At 43.9% G+C, this 23,318-nt stretch overlaps 1 protein-coding gene across 1 annotated transcript in view; it reads left to right on the top strand.

The window, feature by feature from the left end:
- Positions 1-5,414: 5,414 nt before the first annotated feature.
- Positions 5,415-23,318, top strand: part of LCK (LCK proto-oncogene, Src family tyrosine kinase) — a 79,758-nt gene continuing 61,854 nt past the window's right edge. Inside the window, exons 1-3 of the mRNA XM_075850484.1 lie at positions 5,415-5,507; positions 8,038-8,113; positions 20,459-20,549. Of these exons, the coding sequence (XP_075706599.1) occupies positions 5,415-5,507; positions 8,038-8,113; positions 20,459-20,549 (260 nt within the window). The remainder of the gene's footprint in view (positions 5,508-8,037; positions 8,114-20,458; positions 20,550-23,318) is intronic.

Genomic DNA, 23,318 nt, shown 5'->3' with positions numbered 1-23,318 from the left:
ATCAGACATCAGACTTGCAAATAGTGAAATGTGATTCATTACTCCAGAGAACACGTGTCCAGTGGCAGCACGTTTTACACCGCTCTAGATGATGCTTGGCATTGCTCATGGTGATCTTAGGCCTCATGCACACGACCATAGCCATGTGCACTGCCGTGATTTTCGGGCCGGCCGGCCACGGAGTGACAGCCGCGAGCAGCCTGCAAATCGCGGGCCGTGCACATGGCCGTGGCCATTATTTTTAATGAGCCCGGACCACAGAACACGGCCGTATTAATGCTTGCCCGTTCTTTCTGCGGTCCAGGCTCCGGGGCCATGCACGGACCATGGAAGCCACGGTCATGTGCATGGCCCCATAGGAATGAATGGGGCCGCAATTCTCTGGGGAGGAATTGCGGACGCAAAAGCACGTTCGTGTGCATAGGGCTTTTGGCTTGTGTTCAGTTACTCGACCATGGAAACCCATTTCATGAAGCTCCCGACGTCAGCACTTGGTGGCCCCACTCTGAGTTTACATGGTCTACCGCTGCTTGGATGAGATGATGAAACACCTAGATGCTTTCATTTTAGAATAATAACGCTTGCTTTCATTTTAGAATAATAACGCTTACAGTTGACCGGTGTGTATTTAACAGATCTTAAATTTCACTGACTTGTGGCAAAGGTGGCATCCGATGACAGTGCCACATTTAAAGTTAATGAGCATTTCAATACAGCTCATTCTACTACCAATGTTTGTCTATGGAGATTACATGACTGTGTGTTTGATTTGATTCACCTGTTTGCAATGGGTGTGACTGAAACACCTGAACTAAATAACTAGGAGGGGGTTATCACATACTTTGGCCATATAGTGTATATGTGAAAAAACAGGACTGTGACAAAACAGGATATATAGTATAAGAGCAGAGCTCTCAATCACACTACGGCTCCATCTACATCAAGCTGTCAAACATTGTAAACAAATATATGCAATGTTGTTGTTTTTTACACCAAATGCACAACTGTGTTTTTAAATGATAATATACCATAGTGTAGCATTGTTTTCATATATGATAATAACCTGGAAAATGTCTTTGCCATTCAATGTAATAAGAGGGTTGTCTCATGAAGATAAGCCCTTTTAAAACTAAAAACAGCCTGGTGATAAGCTGATCGCCATGGGTATGTCTTCTCTAATAGGGGAAATTGCATCTGGCTATACATTTCCCCGGCTGGGGAGCGCCCACTTGACAGTCTACTCTAAGGGTATGTTCCCACACACAGGATACGCTGCAGATTTTCTGCAACAGAAAATCTGTAGCAGAATCTCTAGAAAAACGCTAGTAACTCAGTCACAGAAATCCGCATCAAATAGTGCGTTTTTCCTGCTCATATTGTTGCAGAAACGCTGCGTATTTTCCGCAGCAGTTTTACCTGTGCATTTAGTGTTGAACATTGGTTAAACATATAGCAAAGTATATAGGTTTTCCCTGTGTTTCCGCTGCGTAAACGCTGTAAAAACCGCAACAACATAAATCTGTCGCTGTATTTCTGCTCCCCATTGAAGTCTATGGTCAAAACACGCAGCATCTCCACACAGAACACGCAGCATGTCAGATTGACATGCTGCGGAATTGAAAACCGCACCGCCGAACACTTTCTGCACGACTTTTGTGCGTTTTTTTCCTGCAGCGCGGGCATGAGATTTTCTAAATCTCATTCACTTTGCTGCTGCTGTAAATGCTGCAGAATTTTTCGCTCAGAATTCCGTTGCGGAAATTCCGCAGCATTTACGCTACGTGGTAACCCAGCCTAATAGGTCACTGAAACTAATAGGGCTGTTTGTAGGGGAACGTGGATGGCTAGCAGGCAAAAAAAAAACAGCCCTGCACTCAGCGTTGCAACAGCTGGGAAGTTATCCGGCTTGTTTTATATATTAGAGGACGTGACAGGTCCTCTTTAGGATGCCGTATGTTGTGTGTGCTAACCTGTTTTTCTCCCCACTGATGCAGTTCCGGAGGTTACTGTATATTCTGTGTTTGTACATTCGTTGCAGTATTATTTATACTGTGATCTGCTGTAACTTGTACTGTTTTACAGGCAATGATGGTATAAACTTAGGCTTTAAGTTGTTTGCCGCTGGGGGGGGGGGGGGGGACGACGACGACAGCCTAGACACCATCTAAGTTTGAATGTGAGACACTACATAACAGTGGGGAGGACGTTACTAGCATGGCTACGTTGCGTCCTCACGCTGGGGGCGGTGCTTAGACATCAATGGTAGCTGTTCTCCCCTAATAGTGCTCAGTGTATAGGCAAAGCTCATATACAGGGTGGGCCATTTATATGGATACACCTAAATAAAATGGGAATGGTTCGTGATATTAACTTCCTGTTTTTGGCACATTAGTATATGGGAGGGGGGAAACTTTTCAAGCTGGGTATTGACCATGGCGGCCATTTTGAAGTCGGCCATTTTGTATCTAACTTTAGTTTTTTCAATGGGAAGAGGGTCATGTGACACATCAAACTTATCGAGAATTTCACAAGAAAAACAATGGTGTGCTTGGTTTTAACGTTACTTTATTCTTTCATGAGTTATTTACAAGTTTCCGACCACTTATAAAATGTGTTCAAAGTGCTGCCCATTGTGTTGGATTGTCAATGCAACCCTCTTCTCCCACTCTTCACACACTTATAGCAACACCGCAGAAGAAATGCTAGCACAGGCTTCCAGTATCCGTAGTTTCGGTTGCTGCACATCTCGTATCTTCACAGCATAGACAATTGCCTTCAGATGACCCCAAAGATAAAAGTCTAAGGGGGTCAGATCGGGAGACCTAGGGGGCCATTCAACTGGCCCACGACGACCAATCCACTTTCCAGGAAACTGTTCATCTAGGAATGCTCGGACCTGACACCCATAATGACATAAATAACTCATGAAAGAATAAAGTAACGTTGAAACCAAGCACACCATTGTTTTTCTTGTGAAATTCTCGATAAGTTTGATGTGTCACATGACCCTCTTCCCATTGAAAAAACGAAAGTTGGATACAAAATGGCCGACTTCAAAATGGCCGCCATGGTCAACACCCAGCTTGAAAAGTTTCCCCCCTCCCATATACTAATGTGCCACAAACAGGAAGTTAATATCACCAACCATTCCCATTTTATTTAGGTGTATCCATATAAATGGCCCACCCTGTAGAAAGAACAAGTAACTATGCTGTTTGTTGCTGTTGGTGCCAAGTGGCACTTATGTTCCAGTGGGTTCTGGAGCATTGGCGGGTGATGGACAGGAGCCTCCCTGCATTTGTATGTATTACTGTTGGTGGGGTGACTGGCAAAATCCTTTCCATAAGAGACAGTGTTCTATTGTTGGGTGAAAGCGCAGAAGCCTTCCTGCGGAGCAGCGAGTAAGCAGCCTTAGAGGCCAAGTGGAAGGCCTAAAGATTAAAGAGGAAGTCCCCTGTATCAGGGAGGTGCCCGAGGCTCTGTCGTACTAATTGGTAAACCAGCCATTATTGTCCTCCTGAACCAAATTGTAACGTTATGAAGTGTTGCATTTCTGTTGCTATGGTCGTGTGTGAGGACAACAAGAGCCTGAGTAAAAAGACTTTCTTTTTCCATCATCCTGGTCTTCAATCCATCTTTCCATAACTACCCTGAACACATTGGCCTTACATCCCCTGGGCCTACTTTACAGAAGCCCCTGCCAGAGCTGGTATATTAAGGGGGGTCCCAAGCAGGGGACTCTATGACTTCCATATGCCCTAATATGGCATAGGGGTGTGAAAACCACTTTCATATTTTAATCTGAATGAATAATTATAATAGTGCAATACAAAAGTGGCAAACAATTTCTTTGTAAGTGCTATGATAAATACAAAGGTTAATGAATATATTTATGATTGGCTAGTTAGGCTGGGTTCACACGAGCATGTTACGTCCGTAATGGGCGAAACGTATTTCGGCCGCAAGTCCCGGACCGAACACACTGCAGGGAGCCAGGCTCCTAGCATCATAGTTATGTACGACGCTAGGAGTCCCTGCCTCGCTGCGGGACAACTGTCCCGTACTGTAATCATGTTTTCAGTCTAAGGGGTATTGGGATCAGAATGCAAGAATTTATTGAACAGAGGGCTGGACATACAATATGTGCAACCTGTTCAGCTGCACAGGGTCCCAGTAGTTAAGGTGCCCTCAGCCACCTTAAAAGCAGCTAGCATCTTCCTACTGTCTATTAGATTGCATATAGGGGACTGAGCTGATAATGGCTTATAATTATTGGTGGATTGTTGAAGAGTCATAAGGGGGTGCTCTATCATGAGCTATTGAAGAGCAAAGGGGCCATATACTGTTCTTGCACAGGGGCCCTCTGTTGCCTGTGTTCACCTCTGAAAATCATGACACAAAACCTTGCTAAATATCATTAGCAGGTAAATTATGAGGTTAATAGGCAGAATTTTTCATATAAGATAAATCTTTTTACATGGTTTGTACAAGCCACTATATGTTGTATAAAGGTGAATGATCTCTGAATATATATTTTTGTCTTTCTTTCCGTAAGAACAAAGGATTATTCGTCAAATGTCATTTTCACATATAATTTCTAAACTGTACATGAAAGCATGACAGGTCCAAGAAAATCTCAATAAACTTGTAAAGGATCTGCCAGGCACAGCTTCTGTGTCAACGCCCATAGGTAATCAGTCTGCACCTGCTTCTATGTCTGTGAGACTGACTCCATCTTCCACCACTCAGGGTGGCAGGCTTAGGAGTGGGAGAGCCTATTACAGCCTGGCCAGACGGAGCTAGCTCCCGCCCTCTGTCTATTTATACCTGCCTTTCCTGTTCCTCCTTGCTTGTGATTCTTCTCGTTTGGTTTCCTGGCCCTGCTGCAGCTTCTTGAACTATTTGTCCCTGCTTCATACTGACCCTGGCTTACTCACTACTCTCCTGCTCTGCGTTTGGTACCTCGTACACTCCTGGTTTGACTCGGCTTGTTCACTACTCTCCTGCTCTGCGTTTCGTACCTCGTACACTCCTAGTTTGACTCGGCTCGTTCACCACTCTTGTTGCTCACGGTGTTGCCGTGGGCAACTGCCCCATTTCCCTTAGCTTCTTTGTACCCTTGTCTGTTTGTCTGTCGTGCACTTATTGAGCGTAGGGACCGTCGCCCAGTTGTACCCCGTCGCCTAGGGCGGGTCGTTACAAGTAGGCAGGGACCGAGTGGCGGGTAGATTAGGGCTCACTTGTCTGTTTCCCTACCCCCATCATTACAAAACAACTCAAATGTGCACATTTTAGGCCCAAATAAAATGTAAATTGTAGCGACTAAAAAGGTTAACGGTCGCAAGTGTTAAACTTACAAAACGCCCACTTGATACTTTGCATTTACTCTAAATGTCTTTGCGTCTGCAGGTACAATGGGGTGTGGGTGCAGCTCTGAGTATGATGAGGACTGGATGGAAAACTTTGATGTGTGTGAAAACTGCCATCTTCCTCGAGAAAAAAAACAGGTTAGTATATGTCTATATATATATATATATGATCCAGAAGGATGAGACAGGTAAAAACATGTTGAAAGCGTGTTTCACCTGTAAATGGCGTGGGGCCAAAAACCATGCTTTTTTCTCTGGAAGTGCAGCCCACTACCTTTAGGTGAATGGGCAGATTTTGTTGGTTAAGAATGAAGCCTACCGGATCCTAATAAATATATTGCAGGAGAAAAGAGTACAGATAGGATCCTCCTCATAAGCTTTAAGCCACAGTTGACAAATAATGTTGGTCTGTAATTGAAGCAACTATTTCGATTGGACATTTGCTGAAAACATAATTTTGATGATAATCGTTAAAGCGGTTTTCTTGGCTGGAGCAGTCATGTGTTGGTATGGCACGTCATTGCCTCTGCAGGGTAAACACAGACCGGCGGGGGACATTGGACCTACAGCGCTAGATTGGCAGGGGATATAAAAGGTGTATGGCCTTTTTTTTACTTATGTTATCTCATTTTCAGTTGTACAATCTTTTAAAAAGTCTGTAAAACCCTTTTAAGCCTATGGTACTAAAAATAATTTGTTCAGACCAATAAAAATCTGTCAGTATACCAGTCACAACACTTATTTTTTTTCATGCCTTACAATTTTTTCAGTTGTTAGTGGTAACCCAAAGGGTAAAAGGGCAGCAAATACAGAGTGCAAATATTTTTTATGGTCTGCAATCATTATACCCACTAACAAGTTCATGAAATGCTTCCTCTGTTTCTTTTGTAAATGTAACTCAAAAGAGTATTAAGTCTGGATACCATACAATTGCAGAAAAAGTGATATATTTAAATGCGACAAAGGTAAAAAGGTAGAACCAATTAACTACCATCATGTAAGTCTGTGGTCTGTCGACACATTTGTGGTATGTAAAATATTTGAAGGTATTCTAAGTTATGAACTGCTAAATTACATAGTAGTAAATATTCGAATAACCAGCGTGGATTCATAAAAAGTGGTTGTGCCTAACCAACATGCTCGGTTTCTATTAGGAGGTAAGTGCAAATCTGGATGTTGATAATGTGGCTGATGCTATCTATCTGGATTTTGCAAAGCATTTAATACTGTAGCTCACAAGAGTCTTGTACTGAAGCTACAGAGGCAGGGACTGGGGGAAAATTGGTTAAGGGACATAAAACAAAGAGTCATTAGAAAGGGTACACGCTCAAAATGGGCTAAAGTCAGCAGTGGGGTACCACAAGGGTCTGTGTTTGGCCCAATTCTTTTTAATTTCCTTATTAATGACCTTGTGGATGGGATTGATAGTAAAGTATCAGTTTTTGCTGATGATGGATACTGAAGGAAACTTAAAACTCAGTTTGATTGTAAAACATTATAGAAGGGCCTTGAAAACCTGGCAGCCTGGGCAAAAATGTGGCAGAAGAAATTTAATATTGATAAATGTAAAGTAATGCACCTAGGTCACAGGAAAAGTATTAATTCAAATACAAATGGAATACATATTAAATGGAATAAAACTGGGGGTAACAGAGCAAGAGAAGGACCTGGGTATTCTGGTTACAAGTAACGCAAGCAGTGCTACTTACCTTGATCGGCTCCTGCGGATGCTTCCTCCTATGCTGCGCCGGCCCCTGTCTTCTGCCGCGGACCTGCTGGATCAGGCCGCATCTATCCTGCTCTTTCTGCATTTCGGCATCAGGTTGTTAAGGCAAACAGCGCTCGAAGATGACATCAGGTCTGTTGGCCTATTTAAAGAGGAATCATCTGGCACGCCATGCCTTGCTTGCTGATTGAGGTTTATATTATTGCGGGGTTTAAGGGTAAAGACCTGGGGATCTCTTGGACTCCGAACCCCAGTCTAGCTAGCAGCAAACATGTTACAGCTTAGAGAATCCGCAACTCCGGTACGGGACCATTACAAGCAGCGGTAGTCAATGTCAAGCAGGAGCCTCAAAAGCAAGTAACATTTTAGAGTGTATAAAGAGAGAGATAAAAACCTTTTATCCCAATGTAATATTGGTATTCAGTTTTCGACTCCACATTGTAAAAAGTATATAGGAGAGGGTTCAATGGCAGACGACTCGATTATTAAATAGGATGGGAGGTGTCACTTACAATGAATGGCTAGAGAAATCAGGGTTGTTCAGCTTGGAAAAAATCCCAACAGCTTGCAAAAAAGACCCCTCAGGTGATCTTATTAACATGTATAAGTATATATGTGATGAATACAACGAACTGGCACATGATTCATTAATTCCAAGAACTGTACCAGCGACCAGGGAACATTCTTTACATGTGGAAGAAAGGTGTTTCGGACATCAATTTAGGAAAGAGTTTTTTACAGTTAGACTAGTTAAAACTAAGGAATGCCCTAAACCAAGGGGTAGTAATAGATGCTTTTATAATGACAAATGGCATTTAGGGTTATAAATAATTTAGCAATAAAGGATGTATAATTGATCAGTGAAAGGTTAAACTTGATCGACATCTCTTTTTTCAACCTAAGTAACTATGAATAGTCATTTCTACCTTCTTTTCTTCTCAGATGATTATACAATATGATAAACAAGACCCATTGGTTTCATATATGTCTCAAAATCCTCCCACTTCTCCAATGCATGGTAAGTAATATATAAACGAAAAATATGAATTTAAAGCGTACCTAACCTTTCAGGTGACCTTTCAGAATAAACTGTCATATGTGTGTATATGGGAAAAACATGCCCATTAACATGACCATTATATGAATTGCATATGGCATTTTTTTATGCAGTTTTCCCCTCTGCAGGCTCTATCTTTAATTCTCAGTTTTCAAGGTAGTGGGTGGGGCCTAACGGCTATCTTGTCTGCCATACATAACACACATAGAGAATAGAACATCCATCTCTCCGATATCTCTATCTATCACATATATAGGGCGCCCGTGGTGTCCTCCCCATGGCCGGCGACACTGCTAGCAGCCGCTACGGCTGCTACAACGGTAGCGACACCACTATAGCAGAGCAGGGAGGTGTCACCCTGCTCTGCTATCTATTAGCGCCACTGTAGCTCCCCAAAGGAGCGGAATCCCACTGTGGCTGGGGATTCCGCTCCTGGAGAGCTCCGCTTGATGTCTCTGTCCATATATGGACAGTGACATCAGGGGCAGCTCCTGAAGAGGAATCCCCGTCCACAACGTTGTCGACGCTGTGACCGGGGGATTCCACTCCAGGAGAAGCCAGTGACGTCACTGTCCATAAATGGACACAGACGACAGGGGCTTATCCTGGAGTGGAATCGCCGGTCACAGCGTCGGCAACGCCGTTGTGGATGGGGATTCCGCTTCAGGAGTTGCCCCTGATGTCACTGTCCATATATGGACAGAGACATCAAGCAGAGCGCTCCAGGAGCGGAATCCCCAGCCACAGGGGGATTCCGCTCCTTCAGGAAGCTACAGTGCCGCTATCTACAGGAAGGGGGATGCTATCTACAAGGGGGCTGTGTGGCACTACCTACAAGAGGGCTGTGTGGCACTACCTACCAGGGGCTGTGTAGCACTACCTACCAGGGGGCTGTGTGGCACTACCTACCAGGGGGTTGTGTTCCACTACCTATAAGCAGGCTGTGTGTAACTACCTACAGGGGGCTGTGTAGCACTACCTACTGGGGGCTGTGTGGCACTACCTACAGGGGGCTGTGTGGCACTACCTACAGGGGGCTGTGTGGCACTACCTACAGAGGGCTGTGTGGCACCACCTACAAGGGGTTGTGTGGCACTACCTACATGGGGCCATGTGGCACTACCTACAAGGGGCTGTGTGGCACTACCTACAAGGGGCTGTGTGGCACTACCTACAGGGGGCTGTGTGGCACTATCTACAAGGGGGCTGTGTGGCACTACCTTCAGGGGGCTGTGTGGCACTACCTACAAGGGGCTGTGTGGCACTATCTACAGGGGGAATCTGTGAGTGGTGGGCTGATGGTCATTTTAGTAAGAGTGGCGGGCTGATGGTCATTTTACTGTGAGTGGGGGGCTGATGGTTATTTTACTGTTAATGGGGGGCTGAAGGTAATTTTACTGTGACTGGGGGGCTGATGGTTATTTTACTGTTAGTGGGGGCTGATGGTCTTCAGGTGGTTTCAACCTCTGAGCTCCAATTAAAATTAATAGGAGGCAGAGAATACCTGCGGCGCCAGTTTGGAGTGCTTTTTTGCCTGCGTCTTTTGCATTGGCTTTAACGGCTAAAAAAAAAAACACAAAAAATAAAAAGGTTAAAATGCTGTCAATTCAAAATCTGCTTCAAAATTCCTGAAGCAGACATTATACTGTGTAGGGGGACTACTGGGGGCAATATACTGTGTGTGGCACTTAGGGGGCATAATACTGTGTGGGCACAATTAGAGGACAAAATACTGTGTCCTTGAAGGGGTATAAAAGTATTTTCTTAAAGATTTTGGCGGATGTCGTCACTACGTAAAGTCGTGTGGTAAAAAGATAGGGACCAGAGAAGGAATTTGCTCTGTTACATGAAGAAGTAAAATATGTTCATTACAATTTAATAAATAACATATATATAAATGTATATATATGCATATATACATACATACATGTACAATTGGAAAATATACATGCACTTCCAAAGACATACTTGTGGATCGTAGAAGTATAAATAAAAATAAAAATAAAATGAACTGAAATGAAATGAAATGGACAAAAAATAAACCAAGGGAGAATCTAACACACTAAATATTGCAGCCAGTGAACATGAACATGATATCACAGAGTAGGATAAAATTGTATATACATCGCATATAGGACAACTTAGAAGAGAGAAATCATAACACCAAACCTGTGAAATTCATCACTTGCTCTTAGCCTTAAAAAGGACATTATCCTTAGTTAGCTCATTATGGCATCATCACACCAGTGACATCATAAAACCAGCAGTGATATCATCAGACATAACAGCAACATCACTGAGATAACACATTATGACATCATCACAACAACTATTACATCATTACTGGGTGTGATGTCATCACAGCTGTGACTTCAAAACACCTGCCCTGTGAGGTCATCACATGTTATTATTCTTAAAGGGGACAAAGAATCAATATCAATAAAGTGGTCCATTATGGCATCAAAACACCTATACACAGACACATTTATAACAATCATTTTTTCCATGTAAAATGTACAAATACCCATTAAACTATTCATTTTGTAATTGCATTAGTCTGATATAGACCAATCACAAACAGTTTCAATAGCCTTTCAATAACCAGCAGGATGAAGAGTTTGTGTATTAATTAGAATCTTTGAAGTGTGTTGATTCCTGGTATTCCAGTACAGTACACATGCAATAAATGAACGAAATATATGATGTAAAAAAAGTTTTAGCTGTCTTTTTGTTACGTTTTAAAAGAATTAGAGAAGCAAAAGATAGACAGTGTTCCCAAGACAGGATGAACAGAACTCCAAAATGTGTCCAAACTGAAGCAGTGCCAGAAGAAATGTGTCAGGGTATCTGTCTGGGCCATCACAAAACCAGAAGCATTTAGGGACTGCAGGGTTTAGTTTGTAGATGAGTTCAGGGGAATGGTACACAAGGATCTTAAAGAGGCTCTGTCACCAGATTTTGCAACCCCTATCTGCTATTGCTGCAGATAGGCTCTACAATGTAGATTACAGGAACGTTTTTATTTTTAAAAAACGAGCATTTTTGGCCAAGTTATGACCATTTTTGTATTTATGCAAATCAGGCTTGCAAAAGTACAACTGGGCGTGTTTACAGTAAAAGTACAACTGGGCGTGTATTATGTGTGTACATCGGGGCGTTTTTACTTCTTTTACTAGCTGGGCGTTAGGAATGGGAGTGTATGATGCTGACGAATCAGCATCATCCACTTCTGTTCGTTAACACCCAGCTTCTGGCAGTGCAGACACACAGCGTGTTCTCGAGAGATCACGCTGTGACGTCACTCACTTCCTGCCCCAGGTCCTGCATCGTGTCGGCCACATCGGCACCAGAGGCTACAGTTGATTCTGCAGCAGCATCAGCGTTTGCAGGTAAGTAGCTACATCGACTTACCTGCAAACGCCGATGCTGCTGCAGAATCAACTGTAGCCTCTGGTGCCGATGTGTCCTCGCTCGTCCGACACGATGCAGGACCTGGGGCAGGAAGTGAGTGATGACACAGCGTGATCTCTCGAGAACACGCTGTGTCTGCACTGCCAGAAGCTGGGCGTTCTGAAGAGAAGTGGATGATACTTCTTGTCAGAACGCCCAGCTAGTAAAAGTAGTAAACACGCCCAGATGTAACACACATAATACACGCCCAGTTGGACTTTTACTTTAAACACGCCCAGTTGGACTTTAGCAAGCCTCATTTGCATAAATACAAAAATGGTCATAACTTGGCCAAAAATGCTCGTTTTTTAAAAATAAAAACGTTACTCTTATCTACACATTGTTTTAATTTTTTTTATTTTTTCACAATCAGGAAATATTATGAATTAGATTCTAATTTATAACATTTCCATGTGCTGGCCACTAGAGGGAGCAGTTCCAAAAATTGCAGCATGGTCAATGTGGTAAAGCAACCTCACTGATTTATGCTGCAAATTTGGGGTGGACACACGCTCCTCTAGTGTCCTCACACAATCCCCCCTCCCTTCATCTGGCTAATGCCAGGAGAAGGAGGGGTTTGAATGTCTTAAAACCTCCTACACTGTGTGCCGCCATTTTCTGAGCGACTGCACAGTGTAGGAGGATTAGATACAGGGCTCAGCAGACAGTATCAAACTAACATACACGAACATAATACACACATCATACACGAACATAAATTACCTGCTCCTGCCGCCGCCGCCGCCTTCGTGGGTCTACGCTCCTATTCCTCACGCCTTCGATTTGTTGAATATATGGCCGGAAGACGCGGCCGGAAGTCGTCATCTTACTGTCCGGCAGCGGCTTCCGGTCCACATGAAAATGGCACCGGATTTCGCTCTACGAACGAGCTTCGTTTTGGTCTGTGTGGGAGCAGCGCATGCGCCGTTCCCACACAGACTCTGCACGCAACTGAGAATGGAACGGCTCCCGTTCGCATTCTCTATGGGGTTGTATGTGCCGTATAGCATCTCTGTATGTGTCGTTAATCGACACATACAGAGATGAAAAAAAAATGTCAGCCCCCATAGAGAAGTAAAAGTCAGAAAACGTTGAAAAGTAAAACATGAGAACACAAATAAAATCTTTGAAAATATTATATTAAAAGCAATGTGATAAAAAAAAATGAATGATACCTTCCCTTTAAAGAGGCTCTGTCACCACATTATAAGTGCCCTATCTTGTACATAATGTGATCGGCGCTGTAATGTAGATTACAGCAGTGTTTTTTATTTAGAAAAACTATCATTTTTGACAGAGTTATGACCTATTTTAGCTTTATGCTAATGACTTTCTTAATGGACAACTGGGCGTGTTTTACTTTTTCACCAAGTGGCCGTTGTGGAGAGAAGTGTATGACGCTGACCAATCAGTGACCAATCAGCGTCATACACTTCTCTCCATTCATTTACACAGCACATAGTGATCTAGCTAGATCACTATGTGCAGTCACTTACTCACACATTAACGTTACTGATGTGTCCTGACAGTGAATAGACATCACTACCAGCATGGACGTGATGTCTATTCAGAATCCTGACACTTCGGTAACATTTGTGTGAGACTTAAATAGGCTCTGTCACCAGATTATAAGTGCTCTATCTCCTACATAATCTGATCGGCGCTGGAATGTAGATAACAGCAGTGGTTTTTATTTTGAAAAACGATCATTTTTGAGCAAGTTATGAGCAATTTTAGATTTAGTTTCTTAAAGGGAATGTGTTGCCAGAAAAACATGTTTTTTTTAAAAAAATTAAACATTTAGTGTGTGGGTGATTAAACATGGTTCAAATTTTTTTTATTTTTTTCACGAGTCAGGAAATAGTCAGGAAATATTATAAATTAATTCTAATTTATAATACTACCCATTTTTGGTCACTAGATGGAGCTAGTTCCCAAAATTGCAGCATTGCAACATTGGGTTAAAAGCCCTCGCTCTAGTGAGCTCTCAGCATCCCCCCCTCCTTTATCCTGGCTAGTGCCGGGATAAACGAGGGGTTTGAAAGGTTTAACCTCCTACACTGTGTGTCGCCATTTTTTGAGGTAACCCACAGTGTAGTAGGTTTACGTACAGTAGTAAACACACACAAACACTAACATACATTGAAATCTCTTACCTGCTCCTGCCGCCGCGGCTCCCTCCGGCCCGTCCGCTCCCTTTGCTGCCGCTGTTCCATGTGCACAAGTCCGGAAGCCGCGACCGGAAGTAGTAATATTACTGTCCGGCCGCGACTTCCGGTCCACAGGAAAATGGCGCCGGACGGCGCCAATTTCGAATAGGACTGTGTGGGAGCGGCGCATGCGCAGTTCCCACACAGACGCCGTACACGGCAGTCAATGGGACGGGAGCCGTTCGCAGTCCCTATGGGACTGTGGCTGCCGTACTCCATGTCTGTGTGTGTCGTTAATCGACACACACAGAAATGGAACAAAAAATGGCAGCCCCCATAGGGAAGAAAAAGTGTAAAAATAAGAAAAAGTAAAACACAAACACACAAATGAATAAAAACGTTTTTATTAAAGCACTAACATCTTTAACATATAAAAAAAATTATTTGCCATGACACTGTTCCTTTAATGCCCAACTGGGCGTGTTTTTACTTTTGACCAAGTGGGTGTTGTAAAGAAGTGCATGAGGCTGACCAATCAGTGACCAATCAGTGACATACACTTCTCATTGTTCCAGTCCAGCTTCTTTCACTGCACAATCTCACTGTGCTGTGTATCATGCTGGGCTGGAACAATGAGAAGTTTATGTCACTGATTGGTCACTGATTGGTCAGCCTCATACACTTCTTTACAACACCCACTTGGTCAAAAGTAAAAACACGCCCAGTTGGGCATTAAAGGAACAGTGTCATCACAATTTTTTTTTTAATATGTTAAAGATCTTAGTGCTTTATTAAAAACGTTTGGATTAATTTGTGTGTTTGTGTGTTACTTTTTCTTATTTTTACACTTTTTCTTCCCTATGGGGGCTGCCATTTTTTTTTCCATTTCTGTATGTGTCGATTAACGACACATACAGACATGGAATACGGCAGCCACAGTCCCATATAGACTGCGAACGGGTCCCGTCCCATCCACTTCTGTGTACGCCGTCTGTGTGGGAACGGCGCATGCGCCGCTCACACACAGTCCAATTTGAAATGCGCGCCGTCCGGCGCCATTTTCCTGTGGACCGGAAGTCGCGGCCGGACAGTAAGATTACTACTTCCGGTCGCGGCTTCCGGACTTGTGCACTTGGACCAGCGGCAGCAGACGGAGGGGACGGGCCGGAGGGAGCCGTGGCGTCAGGAGCAGGTAAGAGATTTCTATGTATGTTCGTGTTTGTGTGTGTTTACTACTGTATGTAAACCTACTACACTGTGTGTTAGCTCAAAAAATGACGACACACAGTGTGGGAGGTTAGACCGTTCAATCCCCTCGTTTATCCCGGCACTAGCCAGGATAAAGGAGGGGGGATTCTCAGAGCTCACTAGAGCGAGTGCTTTTTTCCAAATTTTGCAGCAAAAAGCAATGTGGTTGCTTTACCACATGCAATGCTGCAATTTTGGGAATAGCTCCATCTAGTGACCAGCACTGGGAAATATTATAAATTAGAATCTAATTTATAATATTTCCTGACTCGTGAAAAAAATAAAAAAAATTTGAACAATGTTTAATCACCTACACACTAAATGTTTAACTAAAAAAAAAAATACATGTTTTGCTGGCAACACATTCCCTTTAAGAAACGAAATCTAAAATTGCTCATAACTTGCTCAAAAATGATCGTTTTTCAAAATAAAAACCACTGCTGTTATCTACATTCCAGCGCCGATCAGATTATGTAGGAGATAGAGCACTTATAATCTGGTGACAAAGCCTCTTTAATGACAGCAAGCGTAATCTCGTTTTAAATGACAGTTTACGCTTGCTGTGCTTCAAATCTCACACAAACATTACCGAAGTGTCAGGATTCTGAATAGACATCACGTCCTGGCTGGTAGTGATGTCTATTCGCCGTCATGACACTTCAGTAACGTTTATATGTGAGTAAGTGACTGCACATAGTGAACTAGCTAGATCACTATGTGCTGTGTAAATGAATGCAGAGAAGTGTATGACGCTGTGTCACGAAGGGTCTGTGGACCCACTGGGCCGTACCGCCTTGGGGGTAGGGCAGCTGGCCAACAGGGCGCAGGTCACAGTCAATGGTATATAGGATACCTGTGGCAGCACGGACAGTAGCTTGGCAGGAACTAGGCAGCGGGTAGACATCGGGCGTGAAGAAGCAGGCAAGCGTGGTATCCAGCACAGCACTAGATCGGGATACAGATACAGGAACGGGAACAGGAACACTGGGAGCAGGAAACACTAGGGGACCATTTGCATAGACAGACTAAGGGACACACAACAATGCTCAGGCATAGAACTAGGGGGCTGGACCCCTCTTATAGTCCAGGGTACTCACGGGTCAAAGTTCGTCCATCCGGTACGATGCGCGTGCTGCCCCTTTAAGAGCGTACACGGGCGTGAGTGCGCACCCTACGGGATCCGGCAGAGGTGAGTGGACGCAAGCTCTGGCATCTCCTGAGGAGGAGGCTGGCTCCAGTGCTTGCCGACTCGTGGCTGCGGCTGCCAAGGAACGGTTGGAGCTGACAGCCCACAGCCACGGACATTACACGCTGATTGGTCAGCGTCATACACTTCTCTCCACAATGCCCACTTGGTCAAAAAGTAAAACACGCCCAGTTGTCCATTAAGAAAGTAATTAGCATAAAGCTAAAATAGGTCATAACTTCGTCAAAAATGATAGTTTTCTAAATAAAAAACACTGCTGTGATCTACATTACAGCGCCGATCACATTATGTAGAAGATAGGGCACTTATAATGTGGTGGCAGAACAGAACAACACCAGCGATTCTCCTGAGGTGAAGTTACCTCATAGCCTCTGACGCTGTCTTATCAGCATGAAGCTGCTTCACAGCGTGAGAGACTGAGGCTGGAGGGAAGGGGGATCAATTCAAATATCCATACATTACAGCGCAGATCACATTATGTAGAAGATAGGGCACTTATAATGTGGTGACAGAGCCTCTTTAGGCAAATCTTTGACTAAAGGGATCAGAGGAGGATGTCAAGAATTATTCTGATGAACATTTGGTGCGCAGTCAAGCAAATTACAGCTAATATAATGCTAGTGCTCCAACTAATGTGTCCAAACTCGTTGGTCCTTAGCGCGGATGGTCCATAACAGCAGACAACCATTTCTAGTGCCATTGCTGTTTAAAGGAACAGTGTAATCACAATTTTTTTTTTAATATGTTAAAGATGTTAGTGCTTTATTAAAAACGTTTATATTTATTTGTGTGTTTGTGTTTTACTTTTTCTTATTTTTACACTTTTTCTTCCCTATGGGGGCTGCCATTTTTTTGTCCATTTCTGTATGTGTCGATTAACGACACATACAGACATGGAATACGGCAGCCACAGTCCCATAGGGACTGCGAACGGGTCCCGTCCCATCCACTTCTGTGTACGCCGTCTGTGTGGGAACTGCGCATGCGCCGCTCCCACACAGTCCAATTTGAAATGCGCGCCGTCCGGCGCCATTTTCCTGTGGACCGGAAGTCGCGGCCGGACAGTAAGATTACTACTTCCGGTCGCGGCTTCCGGACTTGTGCACTTGGACCAGAGGCAGCAGACGGAGCGGACGGGCCGAAGGGAGCCGCGGCGGCAGGAGCAGGTAAGAGATTTCTATGTATGTTCGTGTTTGTGTGTGTTTACTACTGTATGTAAACCTTCTACACTGTGTGTTAGCTCAAAAAATGGCGACACACAGTGTAGGAGGTTAGACCGTTCAAACCCCTCGTTTATCCCGGCACTAGCCAGGATAAAGGAGGGGGGGATTCTCAGAGCTCACTAGAGCGAGTGCTTTTTTCCCAATTTTGCAGCAAAAAGCAATGTGGTCCAGCACTGGGAAATATTATAAATTAGAATCTAATTTATAATATTTCCTGACTCGTGAAAAAAATAAAAAAAATTTGAACAATGTTTAATCACCTACACACTAAATGTTTAATAAAAAAAAACAAAAACATGTTTTGCTGGCAACACATTCCCTTTAAGGGAAGCAGAAAGGCAAGACTCCAGTGCGCAAAAGAGTGCAAAAAGTGGATCAGCGAAAAAAGATTGCCAATGAATCCAAATTTCTGGGGACAGGGAGGGTCAGAATTAAGGTGCAAGCAGCATGAATCAATAAACAATTTTTGTCAGGTGTAAAGAGTTCAGGCTGGTGGAGCAATGGAGTGAGCAATGTTTTCTTGGCAGACCCTGAGTCCTCTGTGTAATATCTGGGGCATTAATGTGTTAAATTGCTGGCTGCATATTGTTACAATGTTATATGACTTGACCCAGAGTGCTGGGTGTGGTCAGTCAGTGTATTGCCTAGCTGGAGAATAAAGCAGCATCCTGAAGTCTGGGCCTGATAACCTGTGTCATACACTACACTCTGATACCTGTGGACGGACATTTGAATACACCGTGTTCCAAATTATTATGCACATTGGATTTAAGTGTCATAAACATTTAATTATTAGTTTTTCAATTAAACTCATGGCTGGTATTGTGTCTTAGGGCTCTTTGGATCATTGTAATCAATCTCAGACATCTGTGATAATTAGTTTGCCAGGTGTGCCCAAGCAAAGGAAAACTACTTAAGAAGGACGTTCCACATTATTAAGCAGGCCACAGGTTTCAAGCAATATGGGAAAGAAAAAGGATCTCTCTGCTGCCGAAAAGCGTGAAATAGTGCAATACCTTGGACAAGGTATGAAAACTTTGGATATTTCAAGAAAACGTAAGCGTGATCATCGTACTGTGAAAAGATTTGTGGCTGATTCAGAGCACAGACGGGTTCGTTCAGATAAAGGCATAATGAGGAAGGTTTCTGCCAGACAAATTAATAGGATTAGGAGAGCAGCTGCTAAAATGCCATTGCAAAGCAGCAAACAGGTATTTGAAGCCGCTGGTGCCTCTGGAGTCCCGTGAACCTCAAGGTGTAGGATCCTGCAGAGGTTTGCAAGTGTACATAAAGCTATTATTCGGCAACCCCTAAACAATGCTCGCAAGGAGAAACGCTTACAGTGGGCTCAGAAATACATAAAGACTAATTTTCAAAATGTGTTGTTTACTGATGAGTGCCGTGCAACCCTGGATGGTGCAGATGGATGGAGCAGTGGATGGTTAGTGAATGGCCACCATGTCCCAACAAGGCTGCGACGTCAGCAAGGAGGTGGCGGAGTCATGTTTTGGGCTGGAATCATGGGGAGAGAGCTGGTAGGCCTCTTTAGGGTCCCTGAAGGTGTGAAAATGACCACTGCAAAGTACGTAGAGTTTATGACTGACCACTTTCTTCCGTGGTACAAAAAGAAGAACCGTGCCTTCCGTAGCAAAATTATCTTCATGCATGACAATGCACCATCTCATGCTGCAAATAATACTTCTGTGTCATTGGCTGCTATGGGCATAAAAGGAGAGAAACTCATGGTGTGGCCCCCATGTTCCCCTGACCTCAACCCTATTGAGAACCTTTGGGGCATCCTCAAGCAAAATATCTATGAGGGTGGGAGACAGTTCACATCAAAACAGAAGCTCTGGGAGGTTATTCTTACATCCTGCAAAGATATTCAAGCAGAAACTGTCCAAATACTCACAAATTCAATGGATGCAAGAATTGTGAAGGTGATATCAAAGAAGGGGTCCTATGTTAACATGTAACTTGGCCTGTTAAGTTTTTTTTTATTGTAATAGCTTTTGATTTCTGTAAATATGACCTCCTGATGCTGCAAATTCAACAAATTACCATTTTAGTTCTCTTTACAACCTTTAAAATGTTTTGATCTCTGTTGTGCATAATAATTGTAAAAAAATCTGTTATCATTAGGAGATTTGTTCAATAAAATTTGCATTATACTCCAACGGTTGATGGCTTGAAGATTATACTGACTGTCATTTGCATCGACTATTTAGGAAAATCAGCGAAAAATAACATTTGCATAATAATTTGGAATGCGGTGTAGTAGGGTTTACATAAGTATTGTGACCGACGAAGTTCATCCCTTCATGGCAGCTATTTACCCTATGGCAGAAGGACATTTTAGCAGGAAGTAAGAGAAGCATGGGCCGATACTCTTGCAGACCGATTTTAACACCAAGTGGAATCTATGCCACGATGAAATGCCGCGGTTCTGAGGTCCAATGCGGTACTAGTCGGGTGTCTGTAATAAAGTGGCCATTCAGTCTGTCTATAGAAAACATTTAGGGGGAAATGTATTAAGCACTCTACACCTTATTTTTTCACACAAATTTTATGACTTTGCTTTTTCACGCCCCCTACGCCACTTTTCAAAAAAGTGGGTAAGGCTTTGCAGGAGGGGCAGGGGCCACCCATTCAGGAGCACGGACTGTCAGGAATGCGCCTTATTTATTAAAAGTTGTGCGCCTCTTAATATATCAGCCACATTTTACTCCAGCGCTCTTTATAATAGGACTGACATATGAAATGCCAATCTTAATAAATCCCCCCCCCCTTAGTGTGTGTGCTTGCCAAATTAAAAAGAAAAAAAGAAACAATAATTTTTCAGTGAGAAAACATTCCTCACTTTATTTACTACATTCATAGTTGACTACACACAGAGTGATTGTAGTATTTTGCATTTGCAATGAATGAAATGAAATGAATGAAAACACGAAAACTAATTTTAACGTTTGAGTTAGAAATGTTGGATTTCTCATTGCAATATTTAAAGATTGATTTCCTTATTGCCCAGATAAACAAGCAGTGGCCTTGTATGATTATGTGCCTGTGCATGATGGTGATCTTGGCTTTCAGGCTGGAGAGAAGCTACACATCCTGGAATCGTAAGTGTAAACTCTGTACATGGTTGACCAATTTATGCTAGATTGCTTACTTACGTGACTTTAAGACATACATAACTTTTCAGGTGCATTTTCAGGATAAGCTGTCATATGTGCGTACATGAGGAATAACATTATTTCTGGCCATTATATGACTTGTATTCTGGGTTTTTTTGCGTTTTTTCCCCTCTGCAGACTATATATAATTCTCAGTTTTCCCTGAGTTGGTGGGTGGAGCCTAATGGCTATCATGTCTTCTACACACCACACATAGAAGAGGAAAATCCTGCTCTCCTATCTCTATCACATATATAGAAGATGAAGCAGCACGGAGGAGATTATACAGCAGTACTGAGTAGTGTAGAGAGAATCTGGCAGTGGGGTGACATATAAATCTTACCAGCAGCCTGTGTCTTTCTTGCTCCTGATTGCTCCTACCCCTCCCCTCTCTAAAGATTTATGTGCAGCCTGTCCGTTGCAGACTCACTCTCTCTCTCTGATCCCTCCTCCTGCTCCACCACCCCTCGCCATGGCTCTCAATGGAAATCTATAGGCAGGCAGTGAAGTAACACCCCCCCCCCCCACCTTCTGCAGTCCGTAAATCTCTGTAACCAGGGACAGACTTTTCTTTACAACAGGGGATGGACAGCAGATTACAGGAAGGAAGACACCTAGTGGCAGTAAATTCACACAGAATTTGCATGAATAAAACAACAAAGTTGATCTATATCAGGTATATTATTGGATTACCTTAAAGCATAGAAGACTCTTAGTCTACTGTGGCCCACCAACTTTTACAACCATTATCACCATTATCAGTCAGACTTAGGTGGGATGAAAGGTCATAGCATCAGTGGCGTAACTACCGCCGTAGCAGCAGTAGCGGCTGCTACGGGGCCCGCGGCATGAGGGGGCCCGTGTCGCCCGCCGGCACGGGCCCCCACCATGGCCGGAGGCTCCGCTAGCAGCCGCTATGGCTGCTACAGCGGGACGCCACTGAACACTACGGCAGAGCAGGGAGGTATCTCCCCGCTCTGCCATTAACTGGTTCCCAACCGCTGGCTGTATTTTTACGGCCAGCGGTCAGGATCCTTAAAACCCGAGCCATAAACTTTCTACGGCTCGGGTTTTAACTTGCTGCCCGCGTGATCAGGCAGCTGAATGTCGGGTCCCCGGCAGTCAGTGACTGCCGGGGACCCTGAGGAGAGGATAGAAGCAGCTTTCGCTGCTTCTGTCTTCTCTGATCACTTGTACACAGCGCTGAATGCGCGCTGTGTACAGGAATAGAGACAGCAGCAGCGGCGCTGTCTCTATTCCTCCCGGTGATCATGTGACTGGTCACATGATCGCCGGGTGCCGTTAGTGACAGACTGCTGCTGGGTCGGTCTTACTAGACCCGGCACAGCCCTATTAGTGACAATCGTCACTATGAGAGGGCTGATTTCCCCTGTAACTGGGGCTGCTGTGCAGCTCCAGTTACAGTGGAAAAACATGGTGTAAAAGAAAGAAAAAAAATATATAAAGTTCCCCAAAGGTCTTCTTTGACCTTTGGGGGACAGACCATAGTACTAAAAAAAAAATAAAGTGCAAAAAAAATGTAAATAATAAATACACATAAAATACCCACCTCAAAAAAAAACGTTCCCCCCCCCCGCCAATCATTGTTGTAACGCTAGCGCTGACCCAATTACCCTAATATAGACATGTAATATATAAAAATTTACGGTAGACAATGATGATCACAAATAAAAGGTCTATTTTAGGGTAAAACTATGTTATTACCAAAAAAAAAATAGCTGAAATGTAAAAAAGCTTATTTTTTTACTATTATTTTCAAACTTTATGAATAAAAATTCTAAAATAGCAAAAAAGGTGCGTATAAAAACGATAAAAAAAGAAACCTGCATTGTCTACGGAAAAAAACGTCGCAAAAATCACGTCGTTAGCCCAACAAATAAAAAAGTTATAGCCATTTAACGAACACGTGCTAAAAAAGGCTAAACGGTGTCTGGTCCTGAAGGCTCAAAATAGAGCAAAAGACATGTATCCCCTCTCCACAGGATCTCCACAGGACAGGGGATACATGTGTGATCGCTGGCATTGATAGGGAGAACGGGGGACTGAAAGTCCCCTGAAGTTCTCCATCACAAACCTCGGACTTCCGGGGTCTGTGTCGGCAGCTCCGTAGAAATGAATGGAGCGCCGGTCGCGCTTGTGCGCATGCATGACCAGCGCTCCTTTCATTTTTATTGACCTGCGCAGACGCCGGAAGTCAGAGGTTTGTCATGGAGAAGTTCAGGGGGACTTTTTAGTCCCCCGTTCTCCCTATCGCTGCCAGCGATCACTCATGTATCCCCTATCCTGTGGAGATCCTGTGGAGAGGGGATACATGTATTTTGTAGGACACACTGTAGGTCGCATTTTTTTGGGAGGGGGGACGCTGTATGGCGTTCCCTACAGGGGGGGTGGCTGTATGGCGTTCCCTACAGGGGGGGGGGGTGGCTGTATGGCGTTCCCTACAGGGGGGGTGGCTGTATGGCGTTCCCTACAGGGGGGTGGCTGTATGGCGTTCCCTACAGGGGGGAGCTGTATGGCGTTCCCTACAGGGGGGGAGCTGTATGGCGTTCTCTACAGGGGGGGGCTGTGTGGCATTCCCTACAGGGGGGGCTGTATGGTGTTCTCTACAGGGGGGGCTGTATGGCGTTCCCTACAGGGGGGGGTGGCTGTATGGCGTTCCCTACAGGGGGGGGGGTGGCTGTATGGCGTTCCCTA

Source organism: Rhinoderma darwinii, chromosome 2 (genome assembly GCF_050947455.1).
Source record: "Rhinoderma darwinii isolate aRhiDar2 chromosome 2, aRhiDar2.hap1, whole genome shotgun sequence".
Lineage (NCBI taxonomy): Eukaryota > Metazoa > Chordata > Amphibia > Anura > Rhinodermatidae > Rhinoderma > Rhinoderma darwinii.
The sequence above is the reverse complement of the archived record's forward strand: the minus strand, read 5'-3'. Positions and strand labels throughout refer to the sequence as shown.